Consider the following 20592-nt stretch of genomic DNA (forward strand, 5'->3'; position numbering starts at 1 on the left):
AGGTCTCTGTTCACTCACCCATTAAAAGTTTTACCATTTAGGTTATGCTGCTTCCCCTCATTCCTTCTCTCAACCTGAATTAGTTCACAAATTGCATTTGTCGGCCACATGTCCAGCCATTTCACTGTCAATCCATGCCTTCGTAATGCTTGTTTGCAATACTTTATTACATTTCTGAATGCCGAGTGTCTGTGCAGTGTCTATATCACTGTGCATGTATGCTTTCAACTTCCATCTTCTCAAGATTGCTTTTCCGATAGCACAAGATCTTAAATCAAAGATCCAAGGGTGCAGAAAGGATTACAGGGATAAGGGAGTTTAGTAACATACCTACACTAAAGAGACTAGTATTAGTCTTCTTCAAGAAGAGAGGATTTAGGGATATTAACAATCATGAAAGTTCTGCTTGGAGTACGAAGAAACTGTTGGGAGGACTGTGAACCAAAGGACACAGATTTGAAGTGTTGGATATAGAACCGAAGGCAGCATGTGGAAAAATGTCTTTACACAGGAAATGGTACCAATTCAGAATGCAGCACCTGGGAGTGTATCGGAGACAGATCCAACTGCAGTGGCTGCAGGTTTAATAATAAATTTAAGGCAATGCAACATTAGCACCAATTAAGTACAAAACATCCTAAACATTGTACCAAATTAATTGCATCAACATAAAAAAAAGCCTAAGAAGCAGCACATGTCACTCATTTGCAATAAGTAGAATTTCAATACAACTATCAATAAAAGAGTTTCTCCAACATTTCTGGGGACAGTGGACCTTTGTGTTGAACATGCAGTTAAGAATGGACTTGCATTTCTCTAACACCTCTCCTGATTGACTCAATTCATTACCCATGCACTGGGTAGGAATTAATCCAGCTAGGAGGCACTTATGTGGGCAGCGGTGTGTCTTCTCTGGACTCAAAGACTCCAGGGGATAGAAACCTTGCCCCATTCCCCCGAGTTACTGACCAGTCTGAGGCTGGCACTCTTCAATGCTGCCATGCAACTGGGGGTATGGTGGTAGAAGCTGGAAAGACACCCACCAGAGGCCCAGGCCTCTAAAATGGCAATTATTGCCACAAGTTGTTTTCGAAGGTGATTCAAGTTTCTGGGGATTCTCATCCTGTCATTTTAATTTCTAAATAAATTATTCTCAAGATATGGGCATTGCTGACATGATCTGACATTCATTATCCATCCCTGATTGCTTGGGAATGTGGATGTGAGCCATCTTCTTGAATTGCCACAGTCTGTGTGGTGAACTGACAGCTACCTTGCTGTTAGGGAGGGAGTTCCAAGATTCTGATGTAGCAAGGATGGAGGAATAGAGATACCAAGTTAGCAGGGTTGGCGAATCTCTGACAGAAATATTGCAACATGTTGAGCTGACAGTATTCCAACCAGAAAACAAGTTCACTCAAAAACACCAGGCGTTGAACATTAGTGATGTAGGTAGTGTGACTTATCAGACGTTAGTTCCCCGAAGTAACTGTTTTGGAGGAGATACAGAACTGGTGCTATAAATAACTTCAGCTTCCCACTCCTCTGAAATCATGCACAAAAGCAGCCATTCATTACTGTCCACATGAGCCGCTTTAGTCTCAACCCATTCTCCTACTCCCTCTCCACATTCTTTTTAATGTTCCTCATTTACAAACATTTTCACAAATGTCAAATTTTCCTTCAGGCCTCGCTACATCCATTAAGTGTGTCAAACACTTGTTCACATTGCTTTCTAATTTGGGTTGCAGATTTTTTAATATGCAACTACTATTAACATTCTGCCCTCTATCATGTCAAACTTATAACTATATGAATTAAGTTATTCGAACAATTAAACAGTTTTAAATGTTTTTGTCATAGCAGAAAGACCAAGCGTCTACCTCCCCCTCACTTTTCATGGTTTGCATTGCCCTTAACAGACTTTGTATGTAAATATTTAATTGGCTGCAAGAGTGATTACTGGTGGTGGTTAGTAGTTTACAAAATAAAACACAGTCTCGGTGGTGAGAAAGTTGCTCGGTTGTGTGTAAGAACACTATTGGGTATAAAAAGATTTTAAAAAAGAACATGGGCTGTTTAGGAAACTCCCTTTCATGTTGCTAAATTAACAGCTGGTATTTCTTTCATTGCTGGGATATAAAACATTTAATTCTGACGAAGAGACTCGAAACTTTAACTCCATTTTTCCCCCTACAGATGCTGCCAGACTTTCTCCAGCGTTGTCTGTGTTTGTTTCAGACTTCCAGCATCCACAGTATTTCACTTTTACCATAAAAACATGGTCACTTGAATGAGAGCTCATAGTAACACAGGCAGGAATGTCCTTGTGGGCTTTGGAATGCCTGCTGTCAGATTCAAATGCAGGTCAGAAATGTAACTGCCACTCATCTGTGTTCTCTGAATTGAATAGTTATGGTCAGAGAGTAGGTTTGAAATCCAGTTATGGATGGAAGAGTTCTTGTACCAGGAGGGCCTAATGGCAGCCTTGCACCACTGAGAAAATAGGAGAATACCATGATAATTAACTGAGAGAGAGAGCACTTTGAAAGGTGGGGCCTTCTTTCCTGTTCCACCAAGAGGGAATCTAATTAGCCACCCCGCTTTGGCATTCATTGACATTATCATCACTGAATCCTCTACCCTCAGCATTCTGGGGATTACCACTTACTAGACACTGAACTAGGGCTAGTTATATTTATGTAGCTACAAGAGCAGGCCAGAAACTGGGAATTCTGTTGTGAATAAATCACCTCCTGACTCCAGCTTATGATCATCTACATGGGACAAGTCAGGAGTGTGATGGTGATGAGTGCAGCGCCACATTATTCAAGATGCTCAACACCATCGAGGGGAAGCAACCATCAACCACACAAACATTCAGTTCCACCACCTTCAGCACATTGTTGAAGCTGTGTTTATTCTATTCAAGATGTACTTCAGAGTCCCTTGACAGCAGCTTCCAAACTTGTGACTTTTCACACCTGAATGGACATAGGAATTGTACATAAGGATTCACCACCATCTGTAAGTTCCCCTCCAAATCACGCATCCATCCGGATTTGGAATTATCCACTTTCCTTGACTGTGTCACTGGGTAAAAATCCCAATGCCTTCTTAATTATCCTGTGGATGTACTTTCACTACATGGATTGTGGCATTTCAAAAAGGCAGCTCAACACCATTTTGTTTGAGTCCTAGCATTTCAAATTTTTTACCTTGCATTCATAAGGACTACAACACATAAACATCCACTCCAAACAGAAACAACAAATTTTATACAGTATGATATAAGAGTACTGAAGTTGGATTATGATTGGCAGGGAAATGCAGCAGCTGAAAATGTGTTGCAGGAAAAGCGCAGCAGGTCAGGCAGCATCCAAGGAGCAGGGGAATCGACGTTTCGGCATGAACCCTTCTTCTGAAGAAGGGCTCATGCCCGAAATGTCGATTCTCCTGCTCCTTGGATGCTGCCTGACCTGCTGCGCTTTTCCTGCAACACATTTTCAGCTCTGATCTCCAGCATCTGCAGTCCTCACTTTCTCCAGGGAAATGCAGCAGAAACTGTTCACTGTCTTCGCTGATTAAATTCAAACCAGGGAAGTAAACTGTGATTGGCCAGAGTCTAAAATTGGACAGGGAGAAAGTGAGGACTGCAGATGCTGGAGATCAGAGTCGAAAAATGTGACGCTGGAAGAGTACAGCCGGTCAGGCAGCATCTGTGAAGCAGGAGTGTTGATGTTTCGGGCTTAAGCCTGAGTCATCGACTCTCCTGCTCCTCGGATGCTGTGCTTTTCCAGCAGCGTACTTTTTGACTTTAATATTGGACACTTCGGGTGGAGTCTTCTCAGCACCTAAACAACATGGGCAATGGTGAGATAATTGAGTGAGTTGTGAAGTAAGGCTCTTCTTGAAGCCTAGAACAAAATGTCTGTTATCTAACCATATCTTGAATATCATGTTAAGATTCTCATTAGTGTGGCAAGGGGCTTATTAGCATGGATTATTACTCATTATCTCCCTCATTATTACCTAATGAAGATGCAGACTCCCATTTTCCTACCAACTGGGTAGAAACTAGACGTTAAGAATTTTCAACACAATAGTGAGAGCAAGCACTTGCTGACTGTGTTTTGCCATATGCTCTTCTAGACCTCCACCTTGGATGCCTGGTGCCAACATCTCAGGGCTCACTCCACTGGTAGCGAATGTGCGCACCGCACATCCGTGGACATTAGTATCTGAAATGTACCACCTTCTCCGAATCTCTAATTCACTTAGAGTTTGGATCTGTATTTCAATGCTGCACTTAGGAGTGCACTGGCTTTCATTGCAGTACATCTGCAAGAACACCTTGTGTGCAGGGACAGGCAGTCACTGGACTCCGGACTGCTCGCTCTATCTTTCAGCGCGTGCTCACATCATCTCTGCCTTGCCATGCCTTTTTGCCTTTCGCACCCTCAGCTAGAGCTTAAAACACCTCAAAGTAGTTCTGCCCTGCCTTGCTGTACAGCACAGAAAAAATGCCAGGCAGCCTGTCATGGCTGTCAGCAGTCCATAAATAAAGGGGCAGACAGTTTGCTGTACAGCATTGTCCTATCTCAATGTCAGATCTATTGCACCTTACAGCAGCTTATGGATTGTTGCCCCATACTGGGGTAGCTCTACTATTCCCGGAGTCATCACAGAAGTTAGATTTTAATGTTTGCAGGATTCCCAAATATACCTGTCATTTTGAAACCAGATTGATGGAAAGCATGGAACAGATTTCTGTACTTGACAAAAAAAATGGCTATTATAGCTGATTAGTCTCTAGCTACAGGTAAACACCTATGAACCAGTCTCACATAACCCGACTAGATAGTAGCAGAAAACGCAATGGCAGATTTCACAATTAGCACATCAAGCAAAGTGGGCATACTTTGGTTATAGAGATGACATATTTGATATTTTCGAATGTACAGCTACATCTGAGAATTTCCTTGCATAACTTTTTAATATTCTCCATCCTGCAATGAATTCCTCCTTTGAAATGGAGCATACAAACCAGCTCCCTTCCCTCTCAATTTTAACAATGTTTACGTTCTGTACTACGAAGCAATTAGGGAAGGTCAGTAAGTTTTGGTCTTTCCAGTGATGCCTATGTCCCATGAATGAATGCGACAAAATGTTGACCCCGTATATGAAACATTCAATTTCTAGTTTTCACTGGCCTGATTCAGATAGAATCCGTTGATGCTTTATTTCCCTGCTTTATTATTTTGCTATTGCACTCTGGCTGGAGATATCCATTTAGTGTTGTGGTAGTGTTGATTTTATAACAGGTACCTCAGGACAGGCTTAATATCTCAACCTTGGACAACGTAGCATCCCTTCAGCATCACATTGGTTGTGTCAGCCTGGACCATGTGCTCAACTCTCTGGGAAGGGGCTTGAACAGACCACCTCTGGCTCAGAGCTCTGATGACTAACTAAGCCACCTTAAATGATAGCCTGGCGTCTCCACTCCTGCCCCACTCCCCCCTGCTGCGCCACACCACCACCATCACCACCAAAGAAGGAGCTAGGAATTACAAGCTATATTATCACAAAAAGTAAATTGACTTATTATCAAACTCTGGGGGATGGACATATTTACATTATCTTACCATTGGAGACCATTATTTTGTCCTTAAAGGACTAGGTTGGATAAATGCAACTTAATTATACAACCAGAGAGGCATAAACACTGCTCTTATTATTACTCAATAATACACTATGTGTTATATGTCCTAATGTCAAACAGCGTACCTTCTGAGCAATAACAGTGGGAGATTCAAGCAATCAATGTGCCCTTTGTGCAAAGCTCAACATCCAAGCGCAAAGTTATCTGCATCTGACATTTAAATATGGTTTTCAAACTAATGGCATCTGTTGAATTTCAAATATTTATAACATCTGTTACTTTTCGAAATACTCAACTTCTTGTTAAACTTTACCAGCATGAGGTCATAATTTAATAATTAATGTCAAAACACAGCACATTAAGGAAATAAATTTTGCTCTGGAGCATGGTTTCCATAGGAACATTCTCCAAACACATGGTTGTTGTTGCAAATGATTGAACGTGACTTGCTGGCAAATATAATTTCCCTTCATGAATATCGTGCATGGCATTTTACACTAACTTCTTGACATTTTGGACATTTCTGGTGTAGCTATTCCATCACGAGATTGTGGGCCACATAACAGTAGTCCCCTCATACCCACGGGAGATAGGTTTGGGAACCTATCATGGAAGCCCAAAACCGCGGATAGGAGCGAACCCATTCATTTAATGGGAAGTTTATGTTCCTGGCACCCCCCGGTCCCTGGTTCCGGAAGGTTCCCTATAATATGTTCTGCCCGCAGTAAATCACGGTTAACTGAAACTGCAGAAAACGATTCCGTGGATATGGGGGTCCCTCTGTAATTTGATAATGGGCTCTTGGGAAATCTTGCTAAGGATGCCTTTTATCTTATCATAATTTTAAATGATGTGTAAGATATGATGCACAACTTGACAGTCCATTTCAAGTGTGAGTTAATGAGAAAGGTACTCAGGAAATTAGGACAGAAGTTCCATGGGTCAAGTAGAATCTCATGGCTCTGATGTTGATCACTCTTCCTGATAGTTTTCCCCCTATCAGCTCAGTTGGCTGGATAGCTGGTTTGTGTTGCAAACAGTGCAGGTTGAACTTCTGTACTAGCTGACATTACCATGAAGGCTCCATCTTTTCAACCTTGTCCCTCAGCTCTCACCTGAGATGATCCTAAGGTTAAACTCACTGTCAGTGAGAGAGCAACCCTGTGGGCCTCTGGAAATGTAGTGACTTTATTTTTACCTTATATAGGAACAGTTAACTCATCCAAGCCTGTTCCCCTACTCAGGGAGACCATAGTACATTTGCAACATAACTTCATATACCTATATTTGTCCCAAATCTTTTAATACCTTCAATTAACAAAAATCTATCAATCTTAGATTGAAAATTTACAACAAATTCAGCGTCAATTTCTTTTTTATGCAGCAAAGTTTCTCTCAACCTTCTTGTAGAAGAGTTTGTAATATCACTCCTGAAAGGTCTGGCTCTAATACTCAGATTCTAGTGCCCAACCAGTGGAAATATCCACTCCATTGGTTGCATTCAATATCTTGCAAACTCATCGCATAATCTTGTAATCTGAGGGAATACAACCTGAGCTTGTTTTGGGAAGCAGATTCCTGGATACTGCACAGAGGAAAAGATTTGAATTTAGCTACATTTGTTATTACTTATTACATTCATTGTAGAATTACATACAGGACAAAGCAGGTCTTGGGGCACAGTAGTTGGCTTCTGAGCCAGAAGCTTTGAATTCAAGTCCCACACCAGGATAAGGAATCTGTGTTTGTGACTTGGCCAAACAGGTTGATTGTCAACCTGTAATTCCTTCTGATATGCCTACAGCAGATGGTAAGATTGGAAAAGTTCCTTGGTCAACCAGAACCATGTGATAACTGTAGTTCAAGAGCCTCCCCATGTTAAATGATTCTTGCTCGAGGCTCTGTGGCAAGCTACCTCTCCAAGGTACTATGAGATCAATACACATACAGAAGAGTAAATGCAACTCTACATTTGGAAATCATGTACAATTACTTGTCAGATTGAAAGGATGTGAAATTAAACAGTGCAAGGACTGAGATGGAAATGGGTGAATCAATGTCAAATCAGCTCAGAAAGAGAGGGAAAAGAAATATTGGATTAAAATAAGTCTGACAATTTTTAAAATCCCCATCAATTAATACTGAAAGGAATAAGGCTACAGAATTCTATTAGTTGGTTTTCTTTGCTAGAGAACTTGATTGGCAGGAGTTAATAATGACTGAATTGTCTTCTTGCTTGGAACAACAAGACTTAACTAAATGTTTAGTGCACACCCATCGAGCAGCAAATTTTTTAACTCATTCATAGGATGTAGGTGTTGCTGTCCGGGCCGGCATTTATTACTCATCCCTAGTTGCGTTTGAGAAGGTGGTGGTGAGCTGCCTCGGGAACTCCTGGAGTCCATGTGCAGTAGCTAGACCCACAGTGCTCTTCAGGAGGGAATTCCAGGATTTTGACCCAAAGGCACTGAAGGAACCATGATATATTTCTAAATCAGATTGATGTGTGGTTTGGAAGGGAACTTGCAGGTGGTGGTGTTCCCATGTATCTACTGCTCTTGTCCTTCTAGATGGAAGTGATCATGTGTTTGGAAGGTTCTGTCTAAGGATCCTCTGTAAATTTCCACAATGCATTTTGTAAATAGTGTTGATGAGTGTTGGTGGAGGAGAGACTGGTGTTCAACCGGGCTGCTTTGTTCTGGATGGTGTGGAGCTTCTTGAGTGTTGTTTGAGCTGCACCCATCCAGACAAGTGGAGAATATTCCATCACCCTCCTGTCATCCCGCCCCCCAGGGTAGCAAGCTGTAAATTAATTTCATACAGAGGGTGGTACATGTATGGAACGAGCTGTCAGAGGAAATGGTGGAGGCTGGTACAATTGCAACATTTAAAAGACATTTTGATGGATCTATGAATAGGAAGGGTTTGGAGGGATATGGGCCGGATGCTGGCAGGTGGGATTAAATTGGATTGGGATATCTGGTCGGCATGGACAGGTTGGACCGAAGGGTCTGTTTCTGTGCTGTACTCTATGAGATGTGACTTTTGATTGACAAGTTAGAGATATTTTTGCCTTTTGCCATCACATAGAAACATTAATAAAGGAAAGTCAAGGATAAAGCTTCTGATCAACAGGTACCAACTCATTAGGGTTATGTGGGATGTTTTGTGTATGGTTATGAATGTTTGGAGGATCTGTGTGGGAGTGTGATGTGTGTGTATGGGGGAGATGTGTGTGTCTAAGGGTATGTGTTTGGAAGAGTGGGATAAGTGTGTGTTTGGAAGTATATGTGTGGGAGGACGATGTGTATGTTGGGGGTAGAATGTGTATGTGTGTGTGGGGGGAAAGAGTGTGTGGGTTGGAGATTATGTGTATGGGAGAAATCTGTGTGGGAGGGCGATGTGTTTGTGGGAGTTGCGTTTGTGTTTGGAATGTGTGGGTGGGGATATGTGTGGGGGCAAATGCATATGTGTGGAGTGATATGTGTGTGTTTGAGAGATGTGTGTGTGTGTGAATGTGTATGTGTAGAGGGAATGAGTTTGGGGGTGGGTGAGGGGTGTTGTGTCTATATGTGGGATGGGGTGTGTGTGTTGAGGGAATGTATTTGTGTGTAGGTAGGAATATGTATGTGTAGAAAGATGCATGTATGGGGAATGTGTGTGTGGAGGATATGTGTTTGGGGGCAATGTGTGTGTGTGTTTATACATGTGGCAGGGGATGGTATGTGTTTAGATAAAGTGTGTGTGGGATTTATATGTGTGTTCAAAATGAAGACGTTTAAAATGATTACAGTTTTAATTTATACTGTTATATGTGGTGGTTTATAAATGTATACCTGTATCTGGACTAATTATTTGTAAAAATTTGTAATTTTTGTTAAGCACAGAAACCTGGTCCATGCTTTCCATCAACCTGGGTCTGAAAAATAAGGTAAATTTGTGAATTTTGTGAATCTATTTTAAAACTTCGGTAATGACTCCAACAATAGTCATAATCATAGATATAGAGATGTACAGCGTGGAAACAGACCCTTCGGTCCAACTCGTCCATGCCGACCAGATATCCTAACCCAATCTAGTCCCACCTGCCAGTACCCGGCCCATATCCCTCCAAACCTTTCCTATTCATATACCCATTACCCTGAGGTGTTCACTTATCTGAGAACTAATCACATCATTATTGGCAGGCAAAAGGAGTTCATCATTGATAACTGGTGATTAATCCATAGACTAATCAAATTCTTGGTGTCAACCAATGATCCATCTGATGACAGAGCCACTTAGCTCCATTTCATCTGCAACTATACTTCAATTATTCATTGATTAAACTGCTGTTCAAACAATTCTTGCCATAAGTGTCAGGTTACTTGGATTTCTAGTTTTAAAACAGTCTTCTTTTCATTTCAGTCCACAATTTAAAAAAATACAAAAATGAAAAGAAATAATCCTTTCACTCCTGACTTGTGCCTTGTAGTTCATGGACAGGCTTTGGGAAGTCAGGAGGTGAGTTATTTGGTTCTGTGTTCCTAATTTACTGCCATCATTAATATTCACATGGCTAGTCCAGTTCGGTTTCTGATCAGTGATAACCTTCTGATTGTGAGCAAATCAATGTTCGGAATGCCAGTGACTATCAAAGGTTGATGTTTAGATTCAGTCTTTTTGGAGTTGGCTGGTGCCTGGTAAATGTTGGCCCAAGCCTAGCTATCATCTAGGTCTTGCTATATTTGGATATGGATTGTTTCAGTATCCGAGGAGTTGCAAATGGTGCTGAATGATACACAATCATCAGCGAATATTCCCACTTCTGACCTTATGATAGCAGGAAGGTCATTGGTGAAGCAGCTGACGATGGTTGCTACCCTGACAAACTCCTGTGGTGATGCCATGAAACTGAGATTACCAATCTGCAACATACACAGCCATTTTCCTTTGCACCAGGTATGACTCGTTAAGTTAGTTCCCCCCAGATTCCTGCTGATTCCAGCCAGACACAAGGAAAACAGTAGGAGTATCTAGATATTGGAGTCAGAGCCAGCAGACTTGCGTCTGGATGTGGTAGTGAAAGAAGAAGATAACAAACCTGACACGAGTGCTTAAATTCAGTGAATGTACATTCATCTGCCTTATCCTGATAAATAAGCCATTGGTCTCACTCACTGATCCTTTCAATACACCCTTCCAATTGTATGTCAACATTTTCTGTCAAGCATGATTCATACCTTCATTTCTTAACTTCCCCCTCTTGTACTTAACACTGCTGCCAACCTTACCCACATCACTTACACCTTTAAACCGAGTCAACTGTGACATTGCACCAAACTCACTGACACACTCCCCTTTCATTTGCAGGTTATGGCAATACCTAGTCAGAGGCAGCTCAAGTAGGTGCATTAGCATAAGAACAGATAAAATTTGCAGGGTGATCATTGGGTTTTGTACAGAACATTAGATGTTTTGTTGGATAACATTGGTCTGGAATATTTATTCTGTGATGTCATTTTGTTCAGGATTCTGGCCAAGGGGATTCTGTGACAAAGGGGATGGTAAGAAATGGGATTTTTCAACAATTGGGATCTGGAGTTGTAGTTGCCTGGAAGGGTAGTTTCATTTTTAAATTTGTTTTGTGGGCATTGCTGGCTGGACCAACATTTATTGCATATCGTTTATTACCCAGAAGGTGGTTAAGAGTCAGGCACATTGCTGGGAATCTGGAATTAGGTCAATTGATTAGGTAAGGATGGTAGATTTTCTTTCTGAAGGTAATTAGTGAATCAGATAAGTTTTATGACAATTGCTACATGGGTACCATTAGACGATAAAAATTTCAGATTTTTATTGAATTCAAATTTCACCATCTTCTATGGAGGGAATCAAATCACTGTCCTTAATCATTAGTCTAGGATTCGGGATTATTGTCTCAGTGACATGATCATTACACCGCTGTCTTCCTAATTGAAATAGGTACTTACAGACACCCCATCAGAATGTGCATGTATCAGCTGCCTCCTTCTTCCTGGGGTAGTTGTTAGTTAATGTCACCATAGTGCCAGAGGACAATAGGATGCTTTTCCATTAGAGAAAAAGAGATGGCTGGTGGTGAGTTTAAGTTGAGGGTCTCTATATCTCAGGCGAGGGTGAAAAGACGAGGGCTTCAAGGTGACCTCAATCACTATTGGAAATGAACCGATGCTGTAGGCATCACTTTCTGGTCAATTGATCGAATCAACCCCAAAAAGTTTAAAGGGCGAATTGCAGACAGTAACTCCCAGACTGCAATAAACTGAGAGGGCTGTAAATCGAACCCAGGTCAACAACTTGGAATACATCTATGTTCACCACAAGTTTAACTTAAATAGTCTTTATGGATTGTCAAACCCAAGATGGAAAGGGCTGTGGCTCTGCAATTTCTAGGTTGGGTAGAATATGTTGGGTAGCAACATACCATCAATGAGGGCACCTACCTCGGTGGGTCATTGTGGCCCATTCCACACTGGCTAGGTAATACAACTCCAATTGCATACTTGATGATACAGAGTGTTCATATGAAGTGTTCCTCTGCTTTGATGCACTGGCTGATGTTGCTTGAACAACACACTGGCACAGAGTGAACTCATTTTGACAGCTGTCAAGATTGCTTAATTTACCAGCTCAATATATAAAGCATAGTCACAGACCAAATGCAGTTACATTACTTTACATCTTGGAAATAAACTTGCATGGCTCCAGTAATCAAGAAGGGAAATGGGACTGAGTAGGTTCATCCCACAGAGTTGGCATCGAGTTGATGAGCTGAATGGTCTCTTGAGTTGCTAATGCTTCTGACTTTATCTTAGCAATGAGCTGGGACGCCTGCAAAGACGTGTACAATTAATGATACCCTAAACCATGGGGAAACTCTGCAATCTTGGCAAAGCCATGGTGCATGATCCACTAGCTTCTTCATGTTCAGCTGTTCCGCTCTGGGTCCTTAAGAGAATCCATTAACTAGAATATAAATACAAAATGGCAAAGCTGGTGTTAAATCAGCCTTGCAATCTGCTGAATCTGTGCAGGCTCGTAATGGCTTTGGCAAGATGGTGTTCAGCAAGGGCCACACAGGGGCTGATTGAAAGCAACATAAATGCCTTTTAGTCATTAAAAGGGCACCTTTAGGGCTGAAAAGACTGGCCATCCTTTGCCAATAAGCTGGAGGAAGGGGTCATCACCGCATGGCAATCAGAAATGGAAGCCACAGAACCTTTGCTAATCCAAATATAATGTCTAAATGCAATGACCAACTTGGATTCAGTTAGCGCAACACCAGGGATTGAGCTTGAACATGTCTATTCATTGTGCTTTCGAGTTGGACAATTTATCATCAAGATGGCCAAGAATTCACTATTTGAGAAATGTTATAGCAGAGGCACCACACGCAGCCTCATTAATACAACCTTTCTGTTACTTTGTATAGATAATGTGAACTGTAAACAGAACATCCACAAACATAAAATGAAAATAAGTGCTGAAAATTCACATCAGGTTAGGAAGCAACTGTGGAGAGGGATCAGAGGATCTAATGTGGATCTAGAGCGTATTTAGACAAAGCACAAACCTATTTTTAAAACGAAAATTGGGCTTATTTTGATAGGTAACTAGAGAATCAGAAAGCACAAAAGAGGCTTTTTGGCCGACTGAGGTTGTACCGCCAAAAATACACTAAATCTACACTAGTTCCACTTTCCATCACTAGACCCATAACCTTAATGATAGGTCCACACTTTATCACATGGTAAGAATATGTATAAGCCTGTAATTCAAAATGATCTACAATCTGTCTTTGCTTTGGAGGAGTGTTTGGATTTAATAAAGCAAAACTTTATTAAAATTCTCATTCTTTTCGCATCATTAATTTTGTCAGATAAGTTAGACTCTAAAATTTGTAACTGCTTATAATAGCAAAATCATTTATGTTGCACCTTTGTAGTAAATGATCCCACAGGAGCATTATCAGACAAAATTTGACACCAAAACCCCTTTTGGGATGCCTTACTCAAAGAGAGATTTTGAGTAGTGAGAGGTGGAGACATGGAATGTTCCCTCCAAACATTTCTTATTCATTAACTTTTCCAAATGACAGAGCGAATCCCTTCCTTCACGTAGAACAAGTGAATGTTTTCTCTCCAGTGTGAACTCGCTTGTGTGTCAGCAAGTGGGATGACTGAGTGAATCCCTTCCCACACTCACAGCAAGTGAATGGTCTCTCTCTGGTATGTATTCACTGCTAAATCAACAGATGAGTTGAGTGAGTGAATCCTTTCCCACACTCAGAACCAAGCTTAAGGTCGAGACAGTTGAAACCCGAGCCACTAATAATGGGAACTATGATGCGGAGGTGCCAATATTGGACTGGGGTGGATAAGGTCAGAAGTCAGACAACACCAGGTTATAGTCCACCAGGTTTATTTGAAATCACAAGCTTTCAGAGCACTGCCCCTTTGTCAGGTTGGACTGTAACCTGGTGTTGTCTGATTTCTGACCAATAATGAGATGCAAGGGGATGCACAAAGAGGCCAAATTTGAAGGTACGTGGAGAAGTTCAAAGGATTAAAACTGAAGGAGATTACAGAAGGGGTACGATCATGAAGGAAATACTTATAAAAATTACTTCTTGTCGCAGCCATCGCTACACATAGCTGCAGACTACAGCATGGATGTGAAAGTACAATTTCCCACAACAGCTCAAGTTTGAGTGAAATGTAACACACAAAATACCACCACAATCAGCAAGAGAGAAATCTGACAAGAGGAATTGTTCTATTAGAGCTTGATATAATAGAAATGCACAACAATCTCAAATCTCATAGAAATCTGTCCCTTGAAATGCATTTCTAATTCTAGACCTGCCCTTGTACATTGTCACACCCGTTTATTGGGGTATTTGGATTTTCCTTCAACTTCTCTCTTACTGTCTGCCATCTTCCAAGTGACCTCACTCTGAAACCTGCATGGCTTTTCTTACTTGTGAGCAAGGTAGGACGTGCCAACTCTTCACTTTTCAGACGTTTGGCTGAAGTGTGTTGTTTGCTCAATTACAACATCTGGAGTCGATTTCTCTTGATCCAAATCTGGACTGTGTACTTTCTTTTGGCAAATTTTCACGTGCATCAAAGTAAAAGATGTCAACGGTAGGGAGTGAAACACTTTCCGAACTTCTGTGCCTGTCCCGGCCTCAGATACGACGAGATCAGGTATGGCACAGCTCAGGTGAAATCTTATGTTCTCTGAACTGTTCAGTCAAACTCTGCAGGGTGTCAGTCACAGAATAAATGAGTAAAGCTCTCTACAATGATCCAACAACACACCTTTATCACATACTCAATGCCATTCTTTCCTGTAGCTTCAGTCCGATATTTTGCATTTGAAACCCCAGTCTCTGTCAGTGAGATTTACTGCAAAGCAGAATCTGTTGTGAATTTATACATACCAGAACATTTGACTCTGGTCAAAACTATTTCACATGAGCATCAATTAGGAGGCTTCCACCTCATTAATTTGAAACACATTTAAACTCGGATTCCTGAGGTGCAAAGAGAGTATCCTGGAAATACCCATTACATGCCCAGTCCAACCAGTTCCTGTTATAACCCAAACATAATTATGGACCAGAAGCTCTAAATTGCTGAGCCTGTAATTGGTTGACATTATACCATCTCTTAAAGCAATAGAGTTTATCTCTGTAATTCCGCTAAGTTGCATCCATTCCAATGTGCAGGAAAACTTTATATTGTAATGTTCCAATTTATGATTATTCAACCTAAAGCACTAAGAACAGCCCTTGCCAAACCTTGGGCTTCAAAAGGCTTAAACAGGATAAGCCAGCAGTTCAGAAATCCAAGTGCAGATAGGGCCAATTTGTTTGGACTCTGAGCTCAATTGACACAGTTTCATTGCGGGGGGAGTGGAGAAATTGGTTGTGATGAGGGAGTGGGTAGGGGGTACACTCTGGGCATGTATCAAATTCTCAGTGATGGTGATTTCCACTGTCCAGCTATGACCAGTTTCTGACACACCATTGTTTTAACATGTGAGAAAGTAGCAAGGAGACTTATAATCTAACACAGCGAGGCTACAGGTCTTCATTCTATGAATTTTATTTTGAAGTGTCAAACTTCCTACACTCCAGCCCAGTCTGTGAAGAAAATGGCTGTTTCTTAAAAGCCTACTGAGAAAGGTGGCAAAGCATTTTCAGTTTCACAAATAGACAGGGCTGGGATTTCATTGGTTACAGTATTGGGCGGTGTGCAACTTATGGTGCAGTTATCAATCAATTTCTGTAATAAATTTCTATTGTTGGTACAATACTGTACTTTAACAAGGGAAGTTTTTCAATCGAAGATTTGTACTGACAACTCTCACAATGTGAAGTATTTCAGTGTTTAAGTTTCTCACTGATTATGCCTGAAGTGAAGAGTGCTGCTGGTGAATAGGGAGATAACACATTCCCCTTCAACAAGTCGGATTCAATTACTTAAAACTGATCCAGTGGGTCAGCAAGTTGAAGGGGTGGAAGGACTGTAAATTGAATTTTTTTTTCATTTTTATTCTTATGTTGGACTTTTTTTTCTTTTTTATACTAAATACTTAAGTATTTTTACTGAGGTATCTTGTACCTAAGATGGCTTCATAAGTGCTGACATTGACAACTTTTCACTGCACTCATTTGAGTGCTTGTGACAATAAACCTATTTCATTCATTCGTTCATTCAAGTTGATGTGCAAACAAATGATTCATGCAGGGAAGGGAAGGTTTGAGTCTGATCCATGTCATAGAGTTAACTGATCTCTGGAATATCTGGACTCAGTGACTGTGGAAAAGGACCCATCCAGACATTAGGTTCACTTAGGATATGCCTAGGATGACAGAGTGGAGAACTCATTGAGCGAAGCCTGGGGAATACTCTCCCTGTTAAAAGTTAACATCTTCAGAAAGGGAAAGGAGAAAACAAATGTGGAATAAGATTCTAAAAAACAGCAGTTCTTAAACAAAAAAAAAACTTTAGCTCGATTGGCTCTGGTTACAAGAATCCATCCATTCTGAGAGAGTGATACCATTTTAAGGGATTGTGCTTTGTCTAAAGTTGGGAGGGGTTAGTTGCTGCTCATGCACCCTCAGTTGACATCACATAACTACGCTGAACCTTTACCCACGCAAACTGTACCAATGTATTAGTCTTTTGTACATTGTCTCAACTGTTAATTCTGGAAGTGAATCTCAAAGTCTCTCATGCCTCTGCATAATTAAGTTTCTCCAGCTGTCTGTTCTGAACCCCTTACTTTCAGCGATAGTTATGTCATAGAACAAATAGTGGCAAAAAAGATCATTTAATCTCTTAAGTATGACCCTTTGCAATGGACCCTTCAATTATTGGAAACAACATGCTTCTATCTGCTGCATTTCATTTTTTCATGATTTTAAACAGTTCAGTAAAATTGTTCTGTAAGCTGCATTGCTCTGTTGAAAACACATGATTTTCTAAGTCTTCATATCTGAATATCCACATACCAGCTTGCATTGTGAAGCCCAATATAACTTCTTGTGCTTACTGTTTCAACAGGGGTCATATTTAAGCCTTGTTATTTCTTGACTTTTATATTTTTCAATGCTTGTGATAAAGCCTACAATTCCACCTGTCTCTTCTATGCCTTTACAACTGGAGGATTTGCACTTAATAATGACTTGTTAAATGGTCTCCTTCAAATTGGTCTGTTCTTCCACAAACTGATTCTATTTCCAAACATGATATAATTTCTAATGTTATTCCTACTGGCAGAAAACATCACTTCACGACATTGAATTCTGCCACTTATTGGCCTATTTCCATTATCTTACCAGTGCCCCATTCATTACTTACTTCTGTGTTTTAAAGAATGAATGATGGTACCTATTTTGGAGTCAATGAGTGGCCATGACATGGAGTTCAGTCTGGATAAATGTGCGGTATTGAATTTTGGTACAACAAACATTATACAATTAATGGTAGGACCTTAGGTAGTGTTGTAGAACAGAGGGACCTAGGAGTTCAGGTGCATAGTTCTTTGAAATTTCCTTCACAGGTAGATAGGGGGATTAAAAAGGTGTTTGGCCCTCTTTCCTTCATTGCTCAGTCCTTTGAGTATAGGAGTTGGGAAGTCCTGTTGATGTTGTATCGAGCATTGATGAGGCCTTTCCGGGAATACTGTGTCCAGTTCTAGTTGCCCTGTTATAGGAAGGATATTATTAAGCTGGAGAGGGTTCAGAAGAGATTTTCCAGGATGTTGCCGGATATGGAAGGTTTGAGTTATAAAGAAAGGCTGGATAGGCTGGGATTCTTTTCACTGGAGCATCAGAGGTTGTGAGGCAACCATATAGAAGTTCATAAAATAATGAGGGTATAGATAAGGTTAATGATAGTTGTCTTTTCCCTAGGATGTGGGAAATTTCAAGACTAGGGGTGCACATTTTTAAGGTCTGAGGAGAGAGGTTTAAAACAGACATGAGAGGCAACTTTTTTACACAGAGGATGGTTTGTATGTGGAATGAACCTCCTGTGGATTTGGTGTATTTGGGTATAATTACAATGGTTAAAAGACATTTGGCTAAGTACATGAATAGGAAAGGTTTGGAGGGATGTGGGCAAGGAGCAAGCAGATGGGTCTAGTTTAGTTTGGGATTATGGTCAGCAAGGACTGGTTGGACCAAAGGGTCTGTTTCTGTGCTCTATGATTCTATTACACGATGACACTGCCCAAAAGGGTATGGAAGCAGAATTGGCTAATGCTTTCGAAAGAATATTGGATTGGCACTTGAAGAAGATAAACTTGGAAGACTTCATGAACAGAGTGGGGAATGGAACTGTGTGCTATCCTCTACCGAAAGCCAGTATTGACTTGATAGACTGAATGGTCTCCTTCTGTGGTGTAATTGATTGTGAAATCAGCATCAAGTGTCTGGTGGTGGTGATAGTTGTGGGTGTGGGAGTGTGGGGAAATAGATAAGCAGGGAGGCTGTTTCTACTGGCAACTAGAACTAGGGGGCATTATCTCAAAGAGGGCGCAGATTTAGAATTGAGTTGAAGAGAAATGTCTTCACCCAAAGATTTGTACACCTGTGGAATTCCCTGCTCAGTGAAGCAGTTGAGGCTTCCTTGTTGAAAGTTTTTAAGCCAAAGAGAGATGGCCTTTTGATCAGTAAAGGAATTAAGGGTTATTGGGAGAGGATAAGTGGAGCTGTTTCCACAAAAAGATCCGCCATCATCTTATTGAATGATGGAGCTGGCTCGAGGAGTTAGATGGCCTACCCCTGCTCCTAGTTGTTATGTTTTCTCCTTGTATGTTATGAAGCTTAGTTGCATTGAGCATCATGAACCAGACATGATCTGATTAACAGCCAGTTCCAGTAGAAGAGAGCTGGGTGCTGCAGACCATCATGGAACAGAGAGTAATCATTGATCGTTATACCAACATCTGGTTTGCATTGTGAAAGCGAATTGCTGCCTCTTTTTACTTTGGATGTGTTTGTTTTGGCTGGCTATAAAATAAAGCTCAGTGTTTAGAAATGTTTGATTGTGTGCCTGTGTGCAATGTTCTCCTACTGAACAATGACAAGCCGTGGTTCTTCAGTGGGTATTGGGGATGGAGTATCAGTGACTTAGACAGAGTAGCTAAGGGCAGCTAAACTGAGTAGTCCTGTGGTTAAATAGCAACTAGCGTGAGAAATTTTGTTGTACATGTAAGGGACTTTCAGAGATGTTCATTATGTGCCATAAGCCGTGTGGCTTTTTGGCTATTGCGCCATTATGTTGGTGATGAGGGGCAACGCCCAGTTGCTGACGCTCAGTTGGGGGCATAGTGGCCTTTTAAAGATTGCTGAGTGAAAATTTGTAACAGGAAAGGCACAAGATAAGACTAGGCTAGAATCGGGCAAGAAGATCAGCATTGTACGGAGTGGATGGTTAATATGGTGAGTTTGGTAAGATATGGTGAGAAATCTTACCAGCCCTTATGGTGAAACCTTTCTGGAAAACTTTAGATTCAGCCGTGAATCAATGCAACCCTTTTAGCCCCATTTTCATTATGGTGAATATACACAGTGCCCTCTCCAAGACCAATATTTCTTTCCTGTGGCACAGTGCCCTGGGTTGAATGACATGCTCCAGATGTAGTCCAAACAGAACAGCAGCAGTAATCTCCCAAGAGTAATGACTTAAACAGTATTTACAGCATTTCCTGAGGTTCTTACAGCTGTTCTGTCAATGTTGCAGTTTCAAAGGGCAAAATTCCCATGGAAATTATTCGGGACTTCTATGCAATGAATGCTAATACATTCAAAGACAGATGTTAGGTAGGCAATTAGGTGCATTGAGAAAAAAAATCATGTTAGCAGGTGCCGAGTTGTGATAATGATATGAGCAAAACAAACAATCATAATTCCTATCCAACTTAAAGGCAAAGTATAAAATAATTGGATGAAACAATTACAAACTATTTCATTACACAAATAATTACAAAACATTGCAAAATGCAGGTCTCCTTAATTTACAAACTAAGATCTACTCCAATCAGCAATTTGTATTCAACTCCATAAATTGTCTGTTGCCAGGTTGAGTTCATTAAATTTTCAATCATTTGCATACTATTTATGAGTGTTCTTAAGAAGTGTTCTTAAGAATAGCTGTCTATTCCTTCTCTATCTTATTAGTGGAATGGACTGTTTCCTCCTTAATTCCACTGCACAGTTACTTTTGTGATAGTGGCAATGGGAGGTGGGGTTGAAGAGTTTCCTAACAAAGCCCAGCATGAGGTTTTCCACCTTTCAGCAAGGGAACCACATATTCAGCTCTTTGAGTTCAGTGTATTTTTTCTTGTTGGAATTGTAAAAGATAACCTCATGAATAATATAAAATGCT

General features: G+C 40.8%; 1 protein-coding gene across 5 annotated transcripts in view; it reads left to right on the forward strand.

Moving 5' to 3' along the window:
* Window positions 1–20592, forward strand: part of LOC132817248 (putative methyltransferase DDB_G0268948) — a 167535-nt gene that overhangs the window by 44974 nt on the left and 101969 nt on the right. For 2 of the 5 annotated variants that reach the window (XM_060827608.1, XM_060827603.1), the window contains exon 2: window positions 9553–9596. The exons of the other annotated variants lie outside the window; for them this stretch is intronic. In XM_060827608.1, coding sequence (XP_060683591.1) covers window positions 9564–9596 — 33 coding nt within the window. In that variant the 5' untranslated portion in view covers window positions 9553–9563. The remainder of the gene's footprint in view (window positions 1–9552; window positions 9597–20592) is intronic. 5 annotated transcript variants of the gene reach the window in all.

The sequence above is a fragment of the Hemiscyllium ocellatum genome, chromosome 7 (genome assembly GCF_020745735.1).
Source record: "Hemiscyllium ocellatum isolate sHemOce1 chromosome 7, sHemOce1.pat.X.cur, whole genome shotgun sequence".
NCBI classification, from domain to species: Eukaryota; Metazoa; Chordata; class Chondrichthyes; order Orectolobiformes; family Hemiscylliidae; genus Hemiscyllium; species Hemiscyllium ocellatum.